Source organism: Pygoscelis adeliae, unplaced genomic scaffold, assembly GCF_000699105.1.
Source record: "Pygoscelis adeliae isolate BGI_AS28 unplaced genomic scaffold, ASM69910v1 Scaffold45, whole genome shotgun sequence".
Classification (NCBI taxonomy): domain Eukaryota; kingdom Metazoa; phylum Chordata; class Aves; order Sphenisciformes; family Spheniscidae; genus Pygoscelis; species Pygoscelis adeliae.
Genome location: NW_008825114.1, coordinates 12,705,527 through 12,722,681, shown reverse-complemented (window position 1 = coordinate 12,722,681; position 17,155 = coordinate 12,705,527). Strand labels below are relative to the sequence as shown.

Sequence of the window (17,155 nt, the reverse complement as noted above, 5' to 3'; positions counted from 1 at the left end):
AAATTTTTTGCAGTTGAAGATTTAAAATGCTTTTAAAATTTGGCCTGACAAGCTAACTCAAAATGTTATAGTTTCCTTTCATCTGAGGATTTTTTTTTCTTTTTCAGCAAAATTGTTAAAAAAAAGACTGATACGTGGAAAAAGAATTTTGCAGAGCTAGATGCTTTTGAACTGAAAATTCCTGCAGAAACCCTTCAATGAATTTATAGGAACCTTAATCTGGTCCTAGCTATAGCAGCTAATTAATCTTGGAATAAATATAGCATGAACACTGTAGTAGAGATGAGGCATGGTTATTAATTATTAATAGTCAGTGCTGTAAGGCTGGAAGATAAGTACTCAGGGGAAAATCTTTCCTAAAACTCAAATTGAAATACGCAAACAAATATAGGGGTGGATATTTTCACAAGTACTAGCAATGACTAGGTGTTTATCTTCCTCTGACACTCAGCATTAAGCACCTAATTGCTGTGTCTTTGAAAATCTCCACAAATTATAAAGTAACTTCTCAGTTTTCTGGAAGATTCAGCTGAATTGCCTACACGTGTGCAATCTTCCACCAACAGAAGGTCACCACAGAAATCTGAGCTTCTAAAAACTGCCTGTCAGTTCCTTGACCTCCAAGTGAAAGTCTAGACTGCTTAATTGCTTAGTGTCTTTTCAATCCACTTTTAACCCATGAAAGTCAGGTCTCAGTGAAACATGTTTGCTTTTGGACATGTTAGCTAAATGGGTGTTCCGGTGCACTGTGTGAGGAATTTCATCCATGTTTCCCCTTTTTCATTATTTGTATGGTGAATTATGAGGGTTTCATATCTGCAGATTGGCTTTTTTTACCTCTGATTTTTTGTTAGAATAGGTAATTGACTTTTTCAAACAGTTGTAAATGCTGACCTGGTCTGTGCTAATATTTCAGCCTGGCTTTTCAAAAAGAAATATTAAACGAGTTGTGTTGTGCTCCTGCTAGATGAAAATAGTGAGATACCTCTTAACTCTCAGTTCCTTGGAACAGTACAGCACGCTCGCAGTCCAAGTTTCTCTTTGCTGTCTGAATCTTCAGCTGGGACTACCTTGATCCTGGTGGAGGTGGGGTGGGCGTGTGAAGAGGTTAAGGAAAGTAAACTTGCATATCTGTGTATCTTGACTGGTTTCCTATCTGTGAATTCATTCTGGATTATGTATCTATAAAGTACTGCAGACTGTATCAAATTTCTTAAATTGTCTTACCTTTTAATGAACAACTCTCACCCCCATTATTCAGAGCAAAATGTATAAATAATATATCTGTGTGATCTAAAAAAGAATTAAGTGAACTAGGTATTTCTGGTAAGTTGGTGAAACAGTCCTTGCTTTCTCAATTCTGTTTCTTTCTTCTTCTCCCCAAAAACGAGAGATACTGGGGAGAGGGAATAGGTGAAGAAATGGTGTGGGGTTGTTTTTTGGTGTTGTTGTTTGAAGTTTGGGGATTGTTGGGTTTTTGTTTTGTTTGTTTTTTGAGTACCAGGGTTCCATATCAGTCTCTCAGTGGTAAGTGAGCTTCAAACAGAAATACATAGTAGTGCTTATCTCCAGTATTGCTGTAAACTATATGCAGGAGTTTCTGAGCGGCCATAGCATATAAGCTGCAGATGTTTGAAAATGTTCCTTCCAAGGTATTTGTTTTGTCAGAAATTCTGTTCCAGAAACTAATTTACAGTTACCCCTGATTTTGACTGAACTCTTGAGATGTCATGATTTTTAAAATAATAATTTTGTGTCACCTATTAACAATTCCTACAAAATATTTTCCCCTGGCCTTTCTGTGTCGTATAATTACTGTAAGTTATGAGGAAAAATAGTAGCTGAGGTAGGATATTTTAAGTATTACATATGGTTTAAAAAATGCTAGGTTTTCTTTTTGCAGTAGACGGTAGAGTTTTAGAGCTAGAATGAAAAGGGTTAAAAATGAAACCCCTTAGAGCAAGGCCTTCCAGTGTTGATTATGCTTATTAAAGCTGAATACTATGCTTTTTGACCAGCTGCTTCTGCAGCACAAATCTCATTTTAGTGTGGAGATTTTTTGCTTACAGGAAAAATCCTAGTACAAATGCTGTTGGCTGTGGTCAGAAGTGGCACTCCAGTATCAGCATGTTCTTTTGTCAATCAGAACATCCTCGTGCACAGTTCAGCTAGTGTTAGCGGGGGATGTGCTAAGGCTCTTAACTAAAATATGAGCCTAAATTTTTGTCACAGAGGCATCTGAGTTTATTTTCCAGGAGAATAAAAAAATGGAAGTTTTCCTGCCATTGCAGTCTTTCCCTGGAAAGTTATACACCAACTGGCAGGCATCCATACCTCTGTTGTGCATTGACTGTCCGAGGCGTAAACATTTCATGGAAAAGTACACTCTTTTTCCCTTCAGATTTTTAGTTCTTGCTAGAAAAGAACAATAGCTTGTGTTCTGAGGGTCCTGACTGAGAATACAGTACTTACACATGCTTTAGTTATAAGAACTGTAGAAGACAGCATTAATGAACAGACGATGTTAATGTTTCTGAATAGTCTGTCCTACTGTCCAATATGATCATTCTTCTGGAAAAAAAATGGCTGAAAGTGTAAGACTGAATTGTCTGCTGCAAACTAATCACTAGAGCCTGTCTCCTTTAAATTTGTCTTTGAAATATGTCTTATTTTTATCTCAACTACATCTTATAACCAGTGGTAACATCAAGTATGCTTATACAGTGCAATTCCAGTATTATAACAGTACGGAGGTGCTTCTTCCAGTTTATGTACGTCTTAGTGAAACAAAAACCCTACTTCCTATTTTTGGTACCACATACATCTACAAGGATGATGTTGTCTGCTGTGATCCTTATTAAGCTCTGCTCTCTGCTTTGCCTTTCCAGCACTGGCTTGAGCCCAACAAGTCCATCTTCAAGCAAATGAAATGTAAGTGTTAAGAGCGCATGTTTTTAAACTGCTTTTGAAATGCCCAAAGGTTTTCCTGTGCTTCCATGCAGTAATTTAGCATATGCTTAATTTGTTTCCTGGTGCAAATAGGCCCTTCATGTCCTATCTGGACTCCTAAAAACTCCATGCTACCCTCATTTCTCTGCCTCACAGTGCTCTGCATATCAAGAGCTTTCCCTTACTGCTCAAGGCTAGAGCCAGAGGTCAGCTGATGTGTGTGGGGTGGCAGATCTTTGGGAAAACCTGTATGTTCTGGCTTTCCTTTTCAGTCAGATGCAATCAACCAGCCACTGCAAGATGGCAATAAACACAGAGCGTGGCAATCTGCTTCTGGGTCTTTCTGGTTTGTTTTCTTTCTGCTGCCCCCTGCTTCCTGCCAGTGCAGAGCATTGGTCTGAGATCATTGTTACAGTCCAGCAAACTCAAGTGCTATGGGTTAAGTCGTGAGCGCCTGCCACAGGCAAGTGGAAAATTACAGTCGTTATTTAAAAAGGTCTCCTCAAAATAGGAATGTATTATTTTAATTACCTTTTTGAAATGTTACGGCCTTACTCATCCTTTCCATTAAATGGGCCAACCGCAAAGACTTCTTCAGGAAACAGAACTACTTTGGTACTCAGAATATCCAGCAGCGGAAGAGAGTGTTTATTTGGCAGTTCTGGAGATGTGATTTAGGTCTCTGGGAGTTGTGTCTTGTTTAATAAAAGCTGTTGTCTATCTAGCTACTTAGTTATGAAATTTTACTAATTTCATAGGAGGATTTTACTCACCCTTTGTATGCAGTTGTTTTCTGTTTTAAGCATAAGTACTAAGTGTCTTTTGTGTGGGAGTTAATGTATTTGTTTTAAAATATGATGAGGCTTAAGAGATTGTCTAATATGTAAAACCAGTTAATCCTGGGTGTTGGCTGGACTACATGGAATACTTCAAGAAATTCTTCCATCAATGCAGCAATAGTATATATTGCAACATGTGTGTACATGTGTATATAAGCATGTGCACATATACCCAGCATATTCAGTGTGAACTGTTTATATCTAGTGTTTAGGTAGCTGGAGTGTTATCTGGTAAAAAATAACTTCAAGAATGTCAAGCTAAAACTAAACTGTGCTCCTCTGCAGTGAGTGCTGGTGGAGGAAGAAAAGAGGGACTGTAATAATTACAAATTGTCTTTATCTCTTTCTTCCTTCGAATGTGTTATCAAAAGTAGAACAGAGTTTCCTCAAAGTATCCTCTAATCTGCATTTGTATCACTGCTTTCACCCAACAAAGCGTAACGGCTCATGCTTCTTGTTGCACTTTGCATAGCAACATATTCAGGAACTCTGCCAACAAATGCACTGAGAGTGTTTTCGTTTATTCAAAACAACTCTATCTGCTCATAGATGTTGCCTAGATGTGGTTGATGGTAGTCCACAAATTCCATAGATACAGTGATGTGATGGTCTCATCAGAGGACTTGTGTAGCTTTTGGGGTAGAATCCTAATCAAAACTCTGAAGACTGAAGAATGAATGCATAGGAAAAAAAGCAAAATAAAACGCAGCTAGTATGAGGTTATATAGCATGGTGAAAAGGTCTCAACAACAACAACAAAAGAGAATGAGATGCTAACAAAAGTGTTTTGTTATCAGCCATAGATTTAGGACACAGAAGTAGAATTAACTGTGTGATTGGCTTTTCATGAACAACTTCAGTTTAATACTAGTGTAACTTAACTTTATCTTTTGTCACAGATGAAGGACTTTAGTTGCTACAATAACCCTTTTAGGAAACAAAACAAGGAGATATATATATATTTTATACGCATGTGTAAAATCCATGTAGATTATGTATAAATATATCTTTTGCTCCCACAAGTTTCAAGGACATTTTTGTAAGCGTTTCGCATCAGGAAACTCTTGATTTATTTTTCTGAAAATATGCTACATTAATGTAGAACACTGAACAATTTCTAAAGGCACACAAGGTTAATTCGTATTTTATCTAAAAATACTCAGTTTACTCTGCAAAAGTTTTAGACTCAGAAGAAGAAATTAACTGATATTAATTTGAAAAGGATCGCAGTCTCAGGTGACACAAGTGAGGACTGAAACTAGTAGCAGGTAGAAAGTGTAAAAACTGAAGCAATGAAGTGACTAGTTAATAGAACATACATTATGTATATGACTTCTGGGAGAAATGGTGGCAGAAAGCTATTCACAGTGACTGTATTAGATGGAGGTTTCCTTTTCTTTCTTTGCCATTAAGGAACTCAGAAAACAGAAGTGATCTGTTTTGTAAGAATGGACTTTCATTTCCTCTGATGCAAGAGTAGGTTGTATTAATACTAATGATTCAAAATGTTCTAAATTCAGTTGAATGCTCAGATTTACATAGGATTATGGAGCACTTGCATGCATGCAGCAAAATTTAAAAAATGCTGCGTGCTTGATCTCAGCTACCGTTTGTGGGGAACTTCATTTTACCCCAGCACAAGGTTTTAAGTGTATTTATTCCTGCAGCTCAGTATTGGCAAATATTCAGAGCAGAAAATTAATGGCTGGGAGTAGTGTTCTAATACAAATTTCAGTAGGTACTAGATTTCATGGGCCTCAGTAGTACATGAATCATTCAGGCATAATCCCTCTATATAGTCAGGTTGTACAGATCTCACAATTTGCTAGCTATACGTTTCTGTCGGTGGGATAGAATGTTGTATGTTTGAAGCTCTTAAGTCTGCATAGGTTCTTGTGTGATGCGCTACCATTTTAATTTCTTTAGCTTTGGCAAAGATCGCTTCAAGTTCATATTTAGTAATACTGGGATATGACAGAAGGAATCTTCCAAAATATTTTATATTTTGTCTTATCACACATGAAACCATATTTAAATGTGTCCTGGTGCAACACAAGAAGAATGAAGGCATGGCATCTTTTTTGTCTCGGCATCTACCTTTGCATTTTCTATCATCTTTACTGAAATGTTTCTGTCATAACATGGTGTGTAGTGTCTAGGTCTGTGCCTCAGCCATTTTTACTACTGATTTTGCCTGAGAGGGGAAATTTTAGTCTCTGAGAAATGTCCTGAACCACTGCCAGCCTTGTTTGTACTGCCAGTTGGTGGCCAGTGATCAGTAGCTGTGAGCACTGTGCTTCCAGTAGTGTGTTGAAAAACGCCCTGAAAGGTTGCCTAAGGTAGCTGCATCTTTGTGGTTCTAGATAAAGACCTTTTAAAACCAGTTTTTCTGTTCTTTTGCATGCTTTTGTGTACAGTGCTATTCTCTTCCAGATGCGGACAGTAAAGTTCCTCTCCATTTGGCCATCTTATATTTTTTTTTACTTATTTTCTGTCTAGGAATGTCTTGAATCCCACTAGCCACATTAGCACTAATGTTTAAGTAAAGAACAGAGTTTTCCCACACACTTTCCCATGCTCTTTTTTCATTGATTTTAAAGGTTATTCTGTATAGTACGTGTGCAGCTATCCTGTAACCTGCTTTGCGGGAAATACCCAACTGTATGGGTTTTGTTCTTGATGACAGTGGAACAGAATCAATTCTGTTGCTTTGACGTGCAGGAGTTCAAATTTTACATGTTTTTCTTGCTGCCTTGCATCTCAGATGATCTGAGAGAGTAATGCAAAAAGGATGTTCTCCTGTGTCAGGCCATTGGAATTTGTTAAGATAATTTCCTTAATCTCTAATGCTGTCATAAAATGTGAAAGGAGATGGAATGAACCAGGGGAAACAAGAACCCAGCTGCAGAGACGGGTTGTGCGAAACTTTCTAAAGATTCTTAAATCTCAACAAACTTGTCATCAGTTTCGTGCCTCAGTACAAGCCTGAAAAAGAGTTTAATCAAATATGAGGCTCATAAATCCATGCACAGTGAAAACAGGAAGTTTTGTGTGATTCTTCAGGCACTAATCCTAATGCCGTATATTCTTTACCTATGATCCTCATGAAGATTTAATAACACACTTTAAAGTGTTTTTGTAATTGGTTGATGAAAATCCACCTTGCCCTGTGTTGTTCCATAACTAATTGAGTGAAAAAAGGAAGACCCTAAAATTTGAGGTTTATGATAGATCAGGTATCTCTTATGCATAAAAAAAAAATACGAGTAGTGTTCTGTCTGTCTTAAACAGGCTCAGTAAGTGGTATGGATAAACAGCTGATTCATTTGGTAAGGGAAGAGGTATATGGAAACAACAGCATATGTCTTAGGGTTCCCCAGAGATCCTTCTGCAGCATCAGTGAACATGAAGACTGTTTGAGTGTAATGTTTGTTTTTTTTTTAGATGAGCACTAACTTTTGGTAGGGTAGTGTAGTTCAGAGAATATGTAACATCAAAGAGAGATGCAGGAAGTTTTCTGCAATGTTGCATTCTCAGGGCTATGAAGATAATTTAAACATCTGCTTTTGGCTTTCAGTATCCATCTGTACTCCATGTTTAATCAAAAAATCAACACTGCCAGTACAGCTCATTACAGAAGCTAGTATTTATGCTGGATGAAAAGCAGGTTGTTAAAAACAAACACAAAACCTTCCTGAAAGTGGCAGCTGAGAATCTTCTGTCTTTTTCCCTCTTTGGTTCATACTTCTAAAACTTCAATCAAGTTTTTTACCAGCTTTTAAAAACAATTTTTCTCTCATAATTTTTTTTTCTCATTTCAGATTGTCTTTCTATGAAGAAAATGGTAATATGAATGTGTAGTTTTTCTTAGGCTTATCATTCCCTATAAGCACTTCATCTACACAGAAGATGAATGATTCAGTGGGCTTTGCTAAAAAATGAATGCATGGGAGACTCAGTCCCTTACACATTGGTATCTGTGCCAAGGGGTGCAGCACCCATATCCCTCTTTGTTCTGGTCAGGGTGTTAGAAGTTTGTTTTTTAGCTAGGAGGTCCTTACTGTTTCATGTACATTTGATAGTTTGTCTTAGTTAAATGCAACTGAAATAAACCTTAAAAACATAAAATCAGTTACCTGGAAACCTTCCATGTTGTGTGTGTAGTTCCTTCATGAGGGCCTAGATCATGACTGGCTTCAGCATTTGAAAGCATTTAGATGGTTTTATTTGTTATTTTGCCTTCATCTCTTATGTGCTGTTAGCACATAAACTGGCAAATTTATAGCCCTATTGCAATGGAGTTTGCAGTCAGTACTATTCTCCATGCTAAATTCCTTTGAAATTGTTGTAATTGTGAATCTCTTTTAGTGAGAAAGCAAAGCCTGTGATGGTAGGAATTCTGACAAAGCCTGAGGCATTTCACTTATACCAGCTGCTCCTTATCTGACAGATAAAGGACCACTCTGAAAGAAAAGGCTTATAGCTATTGTAAAACTGATTATATTCAGGCTAGTTTTGTGCTGAAGAAATGTTGTTCTGCAAATTGAGTTCTGTTTTGGGAAGGTTTGTTGTTAATGTTTCCACTTTAATGTGTGAGTAAGTGGTAGAAAGTAATTTTGCTTTCAAGGAATTGAGGAATTGTCTGGCTTGACAATCTCATCTCTTGAGCTGACACAATTCACTGCCTGTCTTGCTTTCCACTAGTATGTTTCTCCAGTGCTGTAAAGTCTGTAAGACAAAGGCCTTACTAAATGTTTACATATCATCAAATGCGTTTTTGGAGGAACATTAGGCTTGTAATCCATTTTAAAATTAAGATTGAGAGGAAAGTGGATAGCTGTGGGGGTTCCCTACTTCCCCTTTCAAGTGTTCATTGTTTGTGGCTGGTTTTCTAACTGGGAAAGAGGAACAGAAAAAGAGCATCCTGTTTCCTTCTGTAATTACAGGGTACCTTATCTCATCTCCAGAGATGAATTGGATGGAGGGGATCATATTCATTTTAACATTTCAGATTGCAGGTCGGGATTGTGCCATTCTTGTAGGTGTCGCTGAAAAAGAACCTCTGTTTAGCAGGCTGCAGCAGCCTTGTTTTGTATAGCTTGCTGCACTCCTGAGGAGGAATATTGTTACAGAAGCTTGAGTCTAGGAAAAGGTTTGCAAAGTAGACTTCAAACCACCTTGCCAAATCTCCTGCGTATTCCGTGCGTTAGTGTATACTTCTGTCATGTACTGCCCTTCTGCTACAAGGAAAACATTTCCTATTATAACCTTTGCTACTAACTGAATGTGGGCTATTTTTTAAGTGCAGTGTATGCCATCCTTTCCTCACTATGATACTCTGCATATGGGGCAGCTGCTGCTTTTCTGTGGTTACCACATACTGCCAGAGTGTGGCTTTTCTGCTTGTAACTTTTATATTTTTTTTCTTTCTATTTACCACAGCCAAAGTTTCAATTGTTTCATTGACATCCAAAAATTTGGGTAAAATTCGGTACATTTTTAGGGTCTTGCTTTAGGCTTGTACTAGCTGGGGCCCTGCAGAGCCGTGCACTAGCAGTTCTTATTTCTGCATCCCTATTTCAAGCACGAACTACTTCTAAATCTGCCAGGACATTTAAAAGTCCTTTTTTGCTGAGGAAGAGCTCTTGCTCATTTAATACAGGTTGGCTTTTCTATCACGTTTTGCAAGTGGAACTGTATTCTGAAAGTGCAAGTTTTTCTCCCTTGCATAGTTTTAAGAAGGCTATTGAGAAGAGGCAGAACCATTTAACATTACTTATGTTATCTTCTGCTTTGTCCAGGCAACATGACTCCTTAGTGCATTTCTGGATGGCTTTTTTCCTTTCTGGGACTTTGAATTCAGTTTACCTTCTAGTTTGCCATTACAGGGCAGGGAGGACATAACAGGGTCCTCGGTTTTGCAGCCTATTTCCAGTCACTGTAAGACAATGCTGCAGTCGCATCTAAGATGCCAAAGCCCAGAGAAAGCAGTCTGAGTGTTTCTCTTGCCTTCAGAGGGCTTCTCCGGATTTGATTAGCTTGCATGTTCAAACCATGCCTAGAGAACACTTAAGGCTTGTTTTCCTTTCTCCATTTCCTCTTGTTTGTTTCTGTTACTGTTTCCTTGCTTGCTTTTTTCCTATATTTTTCATCTCTCCATCCCCATCTCTTCTGACATTGCTCCTTGTGTCTTAAATGAGTAGTTATTTAAACAAGTGAAAAAATGTGAAATCAGCAGTTTTTGCTGAGGCTGACTGTACTTACAAAAAGTGCAACATGAGGTCTTGAAAGGAGAAAATATTCCTTCATCTTCAAAAGCAGTTGAACCCTCCAAAAGATACCAACCATAACAAAAGGTGTAATGCATTTTTTTTTTCTGTTGCTTTGGTACATGACGTGGAACTACGTGATATCCAGAAATGTGTTTCTGAAAAACTGCAGCATACAGGTAAATGCTGCAGTCAGAGTAGCTTCAAGAATATCATGATTGTTGAACTAATTTCCACGTGCAGTTTATACAAGCCAGTGAGCTAGTAGGCTTGAGGAGATGGTACAGTGAAATGTTTTGGTCGGTTAGTGATTACTGTTATAGATTACAATAACTAAAATGTGATTCTCTGTTTCACCTGTTCTCTTCCTCCATTTTCTCTGTAATTTTCTTTGTTCTTTTCTTCTGCCTTCCCTTCTTTTCCTCCTATAAAAGCACCATCTCTTCAAGATTTAGGAACGTTAGGTTGACTGTGTGCAGAGTATACATTAAGACTAAGGGACTTTTAAAACTAACTAGAATATTATAGATCTGCACTTTACTATGAATTAAAGTTGCATGGATGCTTTCTTTTAAAAAACCAAAACAAAACCAAACCACAAAACCCCAACTTGTTAAAAGTAAGGGTCTATAAATGTTGAGTACTAGTGTAAATGTATGCAGAAAGTTAATTTTGTAGTTAAATATTTTAATAAAAGGATTATAATGCTGCACTCAGGTCTGTAGGACACTCCCAAATGAGCACAGTGATCACACATTCCCATTTTGTTTGAAATCTCAGCTTTTTTTCTATTGCTGTCCATCTAAAAATGGCCGTGCTGGTAAACATTTTCGTAAAGAGGACCCTTGCATTGCTTACAGTGCCGAGGCCCTTGCTGCTTGGACAGCAGTTCTGCCTTGGTGCTTGCTCCATCCTCGTGCCCTCTCTCGGTGTGATCAGCAGGCCTGCCAGTTACCGTGGCCTGTGTAATATAGGTGGTTTTTTCCCCACACCATTTACCTTTTGAAGATGCGATATTTTCCTTCTCACTTTGAACTGGAATTTAAAACATGAACATTACCTGGCTACAGATAGCTCTGAGGGTAGGCTCAGGGTAGGCTACAGATAGCCTACCTGTGTGTTGTGCCTGATGTGATATTTTTAAGCCTTCTACTTGGTTTTCACACGTCTTTTATCCTAACATGGTTATCACAAGATGCCTCTTTGATTAGAATAATAGCCGTTGATTTGCGTTCTGCCCCTCTTGTAATCACCGAAAGATCACTGGCCTAGGATTAGATAATATCTTGAATGCTATCAAAGATACAACAATGGGAAATAAAGCTCCCATTCCTGTTACTGTGATTTTCTTTCTTTCTTCCTTCCTTTTTTTTCTTTTTTGAGAAGTGTGAAAGTATTGTACTTAAGGCCTGGTATTGATACCATAGCTTGGGAGTAGGTAACGTAGTCTTATTAAATGCTGGAAACAGAAACACTTCTGTGGTCTCTAGCTTCATTAACTAAGTTTAATTAACGGTTTCTTCCATTTTGTAGTCTAAGCATTATCATTATCAGGAATAACAAATATACGTAACACCTTTGTATCTCATTGTGACAAGATGCAATTGCTTCCTGTTTACAATTGCCAAAAAAAAAAAAAAAAAAAGCAGCCCAAATGTGTTTTGTACTTCTTGGATCAAGCAATAAGTCTTGTGAGGTGCAAAACAATTTATAAATTGATTTGCATGGGTTAGCTGTATTTTGCACGTGCTTTGGCCTTCTTTGTCATGTGTTCTATTCTTTTCATATGTGTGTGTAGTTATTTATTGGTTTTCTTTTAATCCGTGCCTGATGCTTTAGAGCTAACCATCACACATGCTACTTTGTAAGACTCTTGGAGGCCACTCCTTCAGAGTGGCTGAAGCGATGTTTGTTTGCTACTGTTCTCATGCTTTTTCTTTATAATGTTTCAGCTCATCCACCATATACCATGTGCTTTAGAGTGAAATTCTACCCACATGAACCCTTGAAGATCAAAGAAGAGCTCACCAGGTATTTTTTTGTTTGTTTGCATTTAATGTACATCGTTAACAAGTTCAAAATAAGACAGTTTGTTGCATAGAGTTCTCACTACTTAAGCTAAAATACTAGAGTAGGCAGACATTTGCACTACTGATAGCTTTTTTATTTATTGTGATACCTGTGGATTTTTAAAAGCAGTTTAAGGGGACTTTTCTGTAACATACGGAGAAATAGTGATGCTGTTGAAGAACTTTCAGAAAGAGAGGCAATGGTCAAATGACTGGGCAAGGATTATCCTGACTCTTACCTTGGCAGGGATTGTGGTCTTGAGCAAGTTCCTTTTGTGTCTTAGTTTTTCTTTTTTTGTGTGAAATAAGCTGTGAAGTTTAATTCAGCAATGGCCCTAACTCTTTCAACAGGAACATGAATAGCCTCACTGAATTTTCTCTTGTGTGTGTCTTTAGGACCACAAACAAGGTAGTATTTTTAAAGTACTGATAGACCTTTAGCAAACTGATGTAGAGGTGCAGTATGTTTATATTTTTAACGTACAGCTGCTCAGGAGGTTAAGTAGTCTTGTTGCTTACATTGGAATTTTCCAGCCTTTCTTGTGAAAACACACCTATGCAACAGGTCAGTCATACTTAACGAATGGGGGTTTTGTCCTTCCTACTAGCCATTGTGCATCTTCTGTTTCTCTGGGTATTTTTCAAGGAATGTACTTGGGGCAAAAAAATGTAGGGAAGTAACAGCTCTTTTGACCTCTGCACCAGCAGTGCAGGACTGTGTGTATGCCTTACCACGTTGTTAGCAGGTTACACTGCTGACTAACAGTTGCACGCTGCAGAAGCACGGAGCACCTGAACACTTGTTGCCTTGAGTTCTTCATTAGTGCTTTCCCCAAGCCCTGCAAATTCTTACGCTCACGAGTCACTTCATGAATGGGAGTGATCCCATTATCCCTGGTCTCATACTGAAAGTTTCAGGAACAGCTTGCATTCTGCTGAATGGTAACTTTATAGTTTGCATAGAGCAGCTGGAACATGCAGTTCATATTATAGCTGTTTATCTTGGGTGAAATACTGAAACTGTTTAGCTGAGGGAACAGGTTGTAAACCAGGAAGTCAAGGGATTTTCATTATTTGTTAGTGTATGTCCTTGGTGAACGTTTTACTTTTTATGAGCCAGAGTATAAACTTTGTATAGACCTTCCTCATTCAAGAGCCTTAATTAACTGATTTTTTTTTTCTTTTAACTACTTGGATACCTTCCCAGGAGAAGTTTTATTGAAATGCAAAGCACCTAGAATTAGCTCACTGAAGTGTATTGTGCTGTCAGTATGGTTTAGACTTTGCAGGAACATTTCAAATTAATTTTTAAAGTCAAGCTGCTGCATGAAAAATATTTTACGGTCTTTTGTTAAAACTAATACTATTAAGACCTTAAAAAGGAAAAATAATTTCTCTTTTCATATGTTCACCTTGTGCACATGACACGTTTTTGTATCTGATGAGCTTTATAGTTTCCCAGTGTTGCTATTTGGGAAGCTTTGCTTTGTCTCTGCCCAGGTCCCTTACACAGTAACAAAGTATAGGAAATGCTCCTGAAATGTGCAAGTGAAGTGTAGTCATGTAACTCACCTCTGAGAATTTGCTTCATCGTCTGAAGTAGAGGGTCAGATTCAAGGTGACGCTCTAAATTGGCTTGAGTTAAATTTTTTTCTTGAATTGCAACGGTTGGTGAAATTCAAGAAGAAAAAGGTCCATTAGTATTTGACAGAGGGCAGTCATGAAACCTTGACAGCTAGTTGGCTTTTTGGTAGATTTTATTTTTTTTCTTTTGCTCTGCTCTGTTCACTGGATGATCACATTTGTTGCAGTGTCTGCTTAAGATGATTTGAAAATAAATTAATAATATTGTCACCCTTTGACTTACAAGCCATCTGTACTTCATAGCTGTATATACAGTCAGCTGAGTCAGAGTAATGGTGCTTTGCATTTCTGCTACTCTCAGTGCCTAAGCACATCACAGAGCTGCTCTCTTGCTTCTTCAACTGGGTAGAAATCTGATGGGTGTCTGTAGTCCCCATTTAGATAATGAAATTAAGATACAGTAAGACTTATTCTGTTATATTGTCATACTACTCTTTGGTTCAAAATATTAATTAACCCTGTCTAAATCCCCCATGTGGATTATTGTCGATGCAGTCTTTGTAAAAGCTTTATAGGAATAAATCTTTAATGAAGTACCTTAGAGACATCAGAGATGTACAGATGTTAAAAAGAGCTCTTTTCCCTGCTCTTTCATGGCAATATCTGACATTAAAAAATTAACATCTATTCTGTACGTGAAGCTGTGTGTGTATGGGATAAATTGTTCAATTTCTACTTCATATGTGAAAATAGTATAACATGTATAGAAATACTATTCAGGATTTAGACATCACTTGCAGGAAGCAAATTAAGTATTTGTCACCTCGGATTACTGCTGCCTCATTTCTGGCCTACCTTTGGTAGGCTGGGCTGGACTGTAATCCTTGAGTGAGTCCGTGGTTTTACAGGTGGAACCATTTTCAGGAAATTAAGATGGAGAATGACCTAGCTGAAGTCATCCGTCTGTCTGTGATATTATAGAAAAAAAACCCATAAAAGCATGAAAATGTGTGCACACCGTGTGTTCAGAGGCCAGGAGTGCCTTGGGCAAAGGATCGAGCCACACGCTTGCCTGTCACTGCATTTCGTTCCACTGCTAAGGACGCCTGTGAATATTGTCAGTCACGTCGTACCATTCCAGCTGCTTACTTTCATCTTGCCTCGTTTTAATTAACAATCGCTTCCATAGCTATGCTTTTGAAATAAAATCAGTGCCTGCCTCTGGATGTTAAGGCACTTTGAGGTATTATTGCTAAATAAGGAATTCTGTGGACTCAGGACAAAATTTCCGCTTCCCGCTGCAGAAGGAGGTTCTGTGTGGTCCTTGATCACTGTTTTCTCTAGAGTCAGCTGGTGTTAGGATTGCAATTCACAAGTTAACTTCAGTGGCCGTGGTGGTTGTCGCCCTGAGCTGTCTTGTTTCTGTAATAACAGACTATGTGCCAACAAAGTCCAAATCTTAATGCACTTCAATGCTTAACCTTCTTCACTCATCTTCTTGACTTGTGTCAACATGGATTTAGAAGATCTGTCCTTATTTTTGGAAATACTGCTTCCTCAGCAGGGCAGTGAGGCCATACATGTTTGAAACGTGTTTGAGAAAGACTAAAGACACACTTTTTAATAGTTAATCTAATCAGGCAGTTTTCCCAATGCCTTTTAGAAAATTGTGATGAGAAATAGGCAAGGATTTAACTTATTTTGCTCAAATGATTGGGCCTCTGAATTTATATCAGCAGATCGCAACACAAACAGTGAGTATGGATTTTTGAACAGTTTGTGTAATCTTTTAAACTGAGAGAGTTGCTTACCTTAGTAGAAGAGTGATGTTCCTCTATGCTGTGGCCATCTCTGAGGGTTTGACTTCTGCTTCATGTGTAGTATCTGGAGGACGTCAGGCTCTTCTGAATGGTACATCTGTGGCTTTCTAGATCTGATTGTCTAGCACTTACAGGTGATGTGAAGTCAGAACAAAGTACTTCAGTTTCAGAAAACAGCATTGAACTGGCTTCACTAAGCATCCCTAATGAGAGTAATAACTACCGGTTTTTAATTAGGCAATAGCAACATGACAAGCAGGTCCTCACATCTCCCTTGTTCCCTGCCATGCATACCTGTAAAACATAATTTTGGTTTCTTTTCTTGTTAAATCAGCATCTGCTCTGCAGCCTATTTTCTGGGTGACACTACACAGGATTGGGGTAGAGGCCTTGAATACATACTTTTTCAGTATTGTTGCTAATTTCTTTTTCTCCTAATTTTCTTTTTTTTTCATCTTCTTGGTGCATTTCAGTTGTTTTTCCAGAGAGCATGATGAGCTTGATGGTGAGAGGAGGTTTTCTTCAGCTATGTGCACAGAACCACATGTAGAAAAAGGGATATGCCAGAGGTCACTATGATGGTGAAGATTATTCTGCTGGCATGGCATGCAAAGATATAGAATTACCATGAAGGAAGTTGTAACTACAGAGGTCATTCAATCTGTAGTACACACAGCATCCCACTACACTCTCTGGAAAGCACAGATATTTTTTCTCTGTGCCTCTTTTCACTATTCTTTGATCACAGGTCAGAGCCCTGGGGGGGTCCACAGCTAGGAAAGCCTGAGATGCTGTGCGTGAACAGAATGGGAACAGTCAATGGAGTGTGTACAGATGGATCCGAAGACCAGTCACACTTGGGCACAGATTTTTACTGTTATTTCTTTTCAGTGTTCTTGTTTAGGTAATAAATAAATAAATCAGTGTTTTTTCTTTCTTATGTAATAAAGCAGCCCAAGGCCTCATGCCTTCTTATCTCCAAATCCCTACATTATACTGTGTATATATAATTAAAATGAGAGAATATAAAGTCATTTGAGGTCTCAAAGGAATGATCTAAAATGCTACAGATAATACTGTATCAGCAGTAATCCATGATTATTGTAGAAAAAACAGACCTAGAAGAGGCCATGGGTGAATAGCTGGCAGAATTAACCAAAGATGGATTATTTCCACTAGCTTTCATCGTGCCCTGTTTCCTAATCCATATTTCCTAATCCAAGAAGCAGTTCTTCAATCACTAGGCTGTCATAAAACAGTGTAATGAGTACTTTGATACAAGAAAGAAGATAAAAAAGTGTTTAACTAGAAGTCATACAAAATGACAATGATCTGGGGTATGTAAACATGGCAAATTCAAGAGCCCTGAGTGAGCTAGCTTGGGTGAGGAAGAACAATACAGCTGCATGCATGCATGCAATGCTTGACTAGTCCTATCTCAAACAGCTGTACTTGATGTTGCCTTGTGCTGAAAGAGCCTGGTGCTTTTCCCTCCAGAAGTGGGAGGCCAGTTGAGGCTGATAATGCTCCAGCTGGTTGTTAATGCTTGAATATCAAACTATTTATTTGCAAGTTGAAAAGTTTTGCAGTATGTTCATCCTTCCAAGGGTGAGCCAATATGAGGT

At 38.2% G+C, this 17,155-nt stretch overlaps 1 protein-coding gene across 1 annotated transcript in view; it reads left to right on the top strand.

Moving 5' to 3' along the window:
- Positions 1 to 2,924: 2,924 nt before the first annotated feature.
- The window catches only part of FRMD3 (FERM domain containing 3), a 73,159-nt gene continuing 58,928 nt past the window's right edge, over positions 2,925 to 17,155 (top strand). The window contains exons 1-2 of the mRNA XM_009328107.1: positions 2,925 to 2,931; positions 12,010 to 12,088. Coding sequence (XP_009326382.1) covers positions 2,925 to 2,931; positions 12,010 to 12,088 — 86 coding nt within the window. The remainder of the gene's footprint in view (positions 2,932 to 12,009; positions 12,089 to 17,155) is intronic.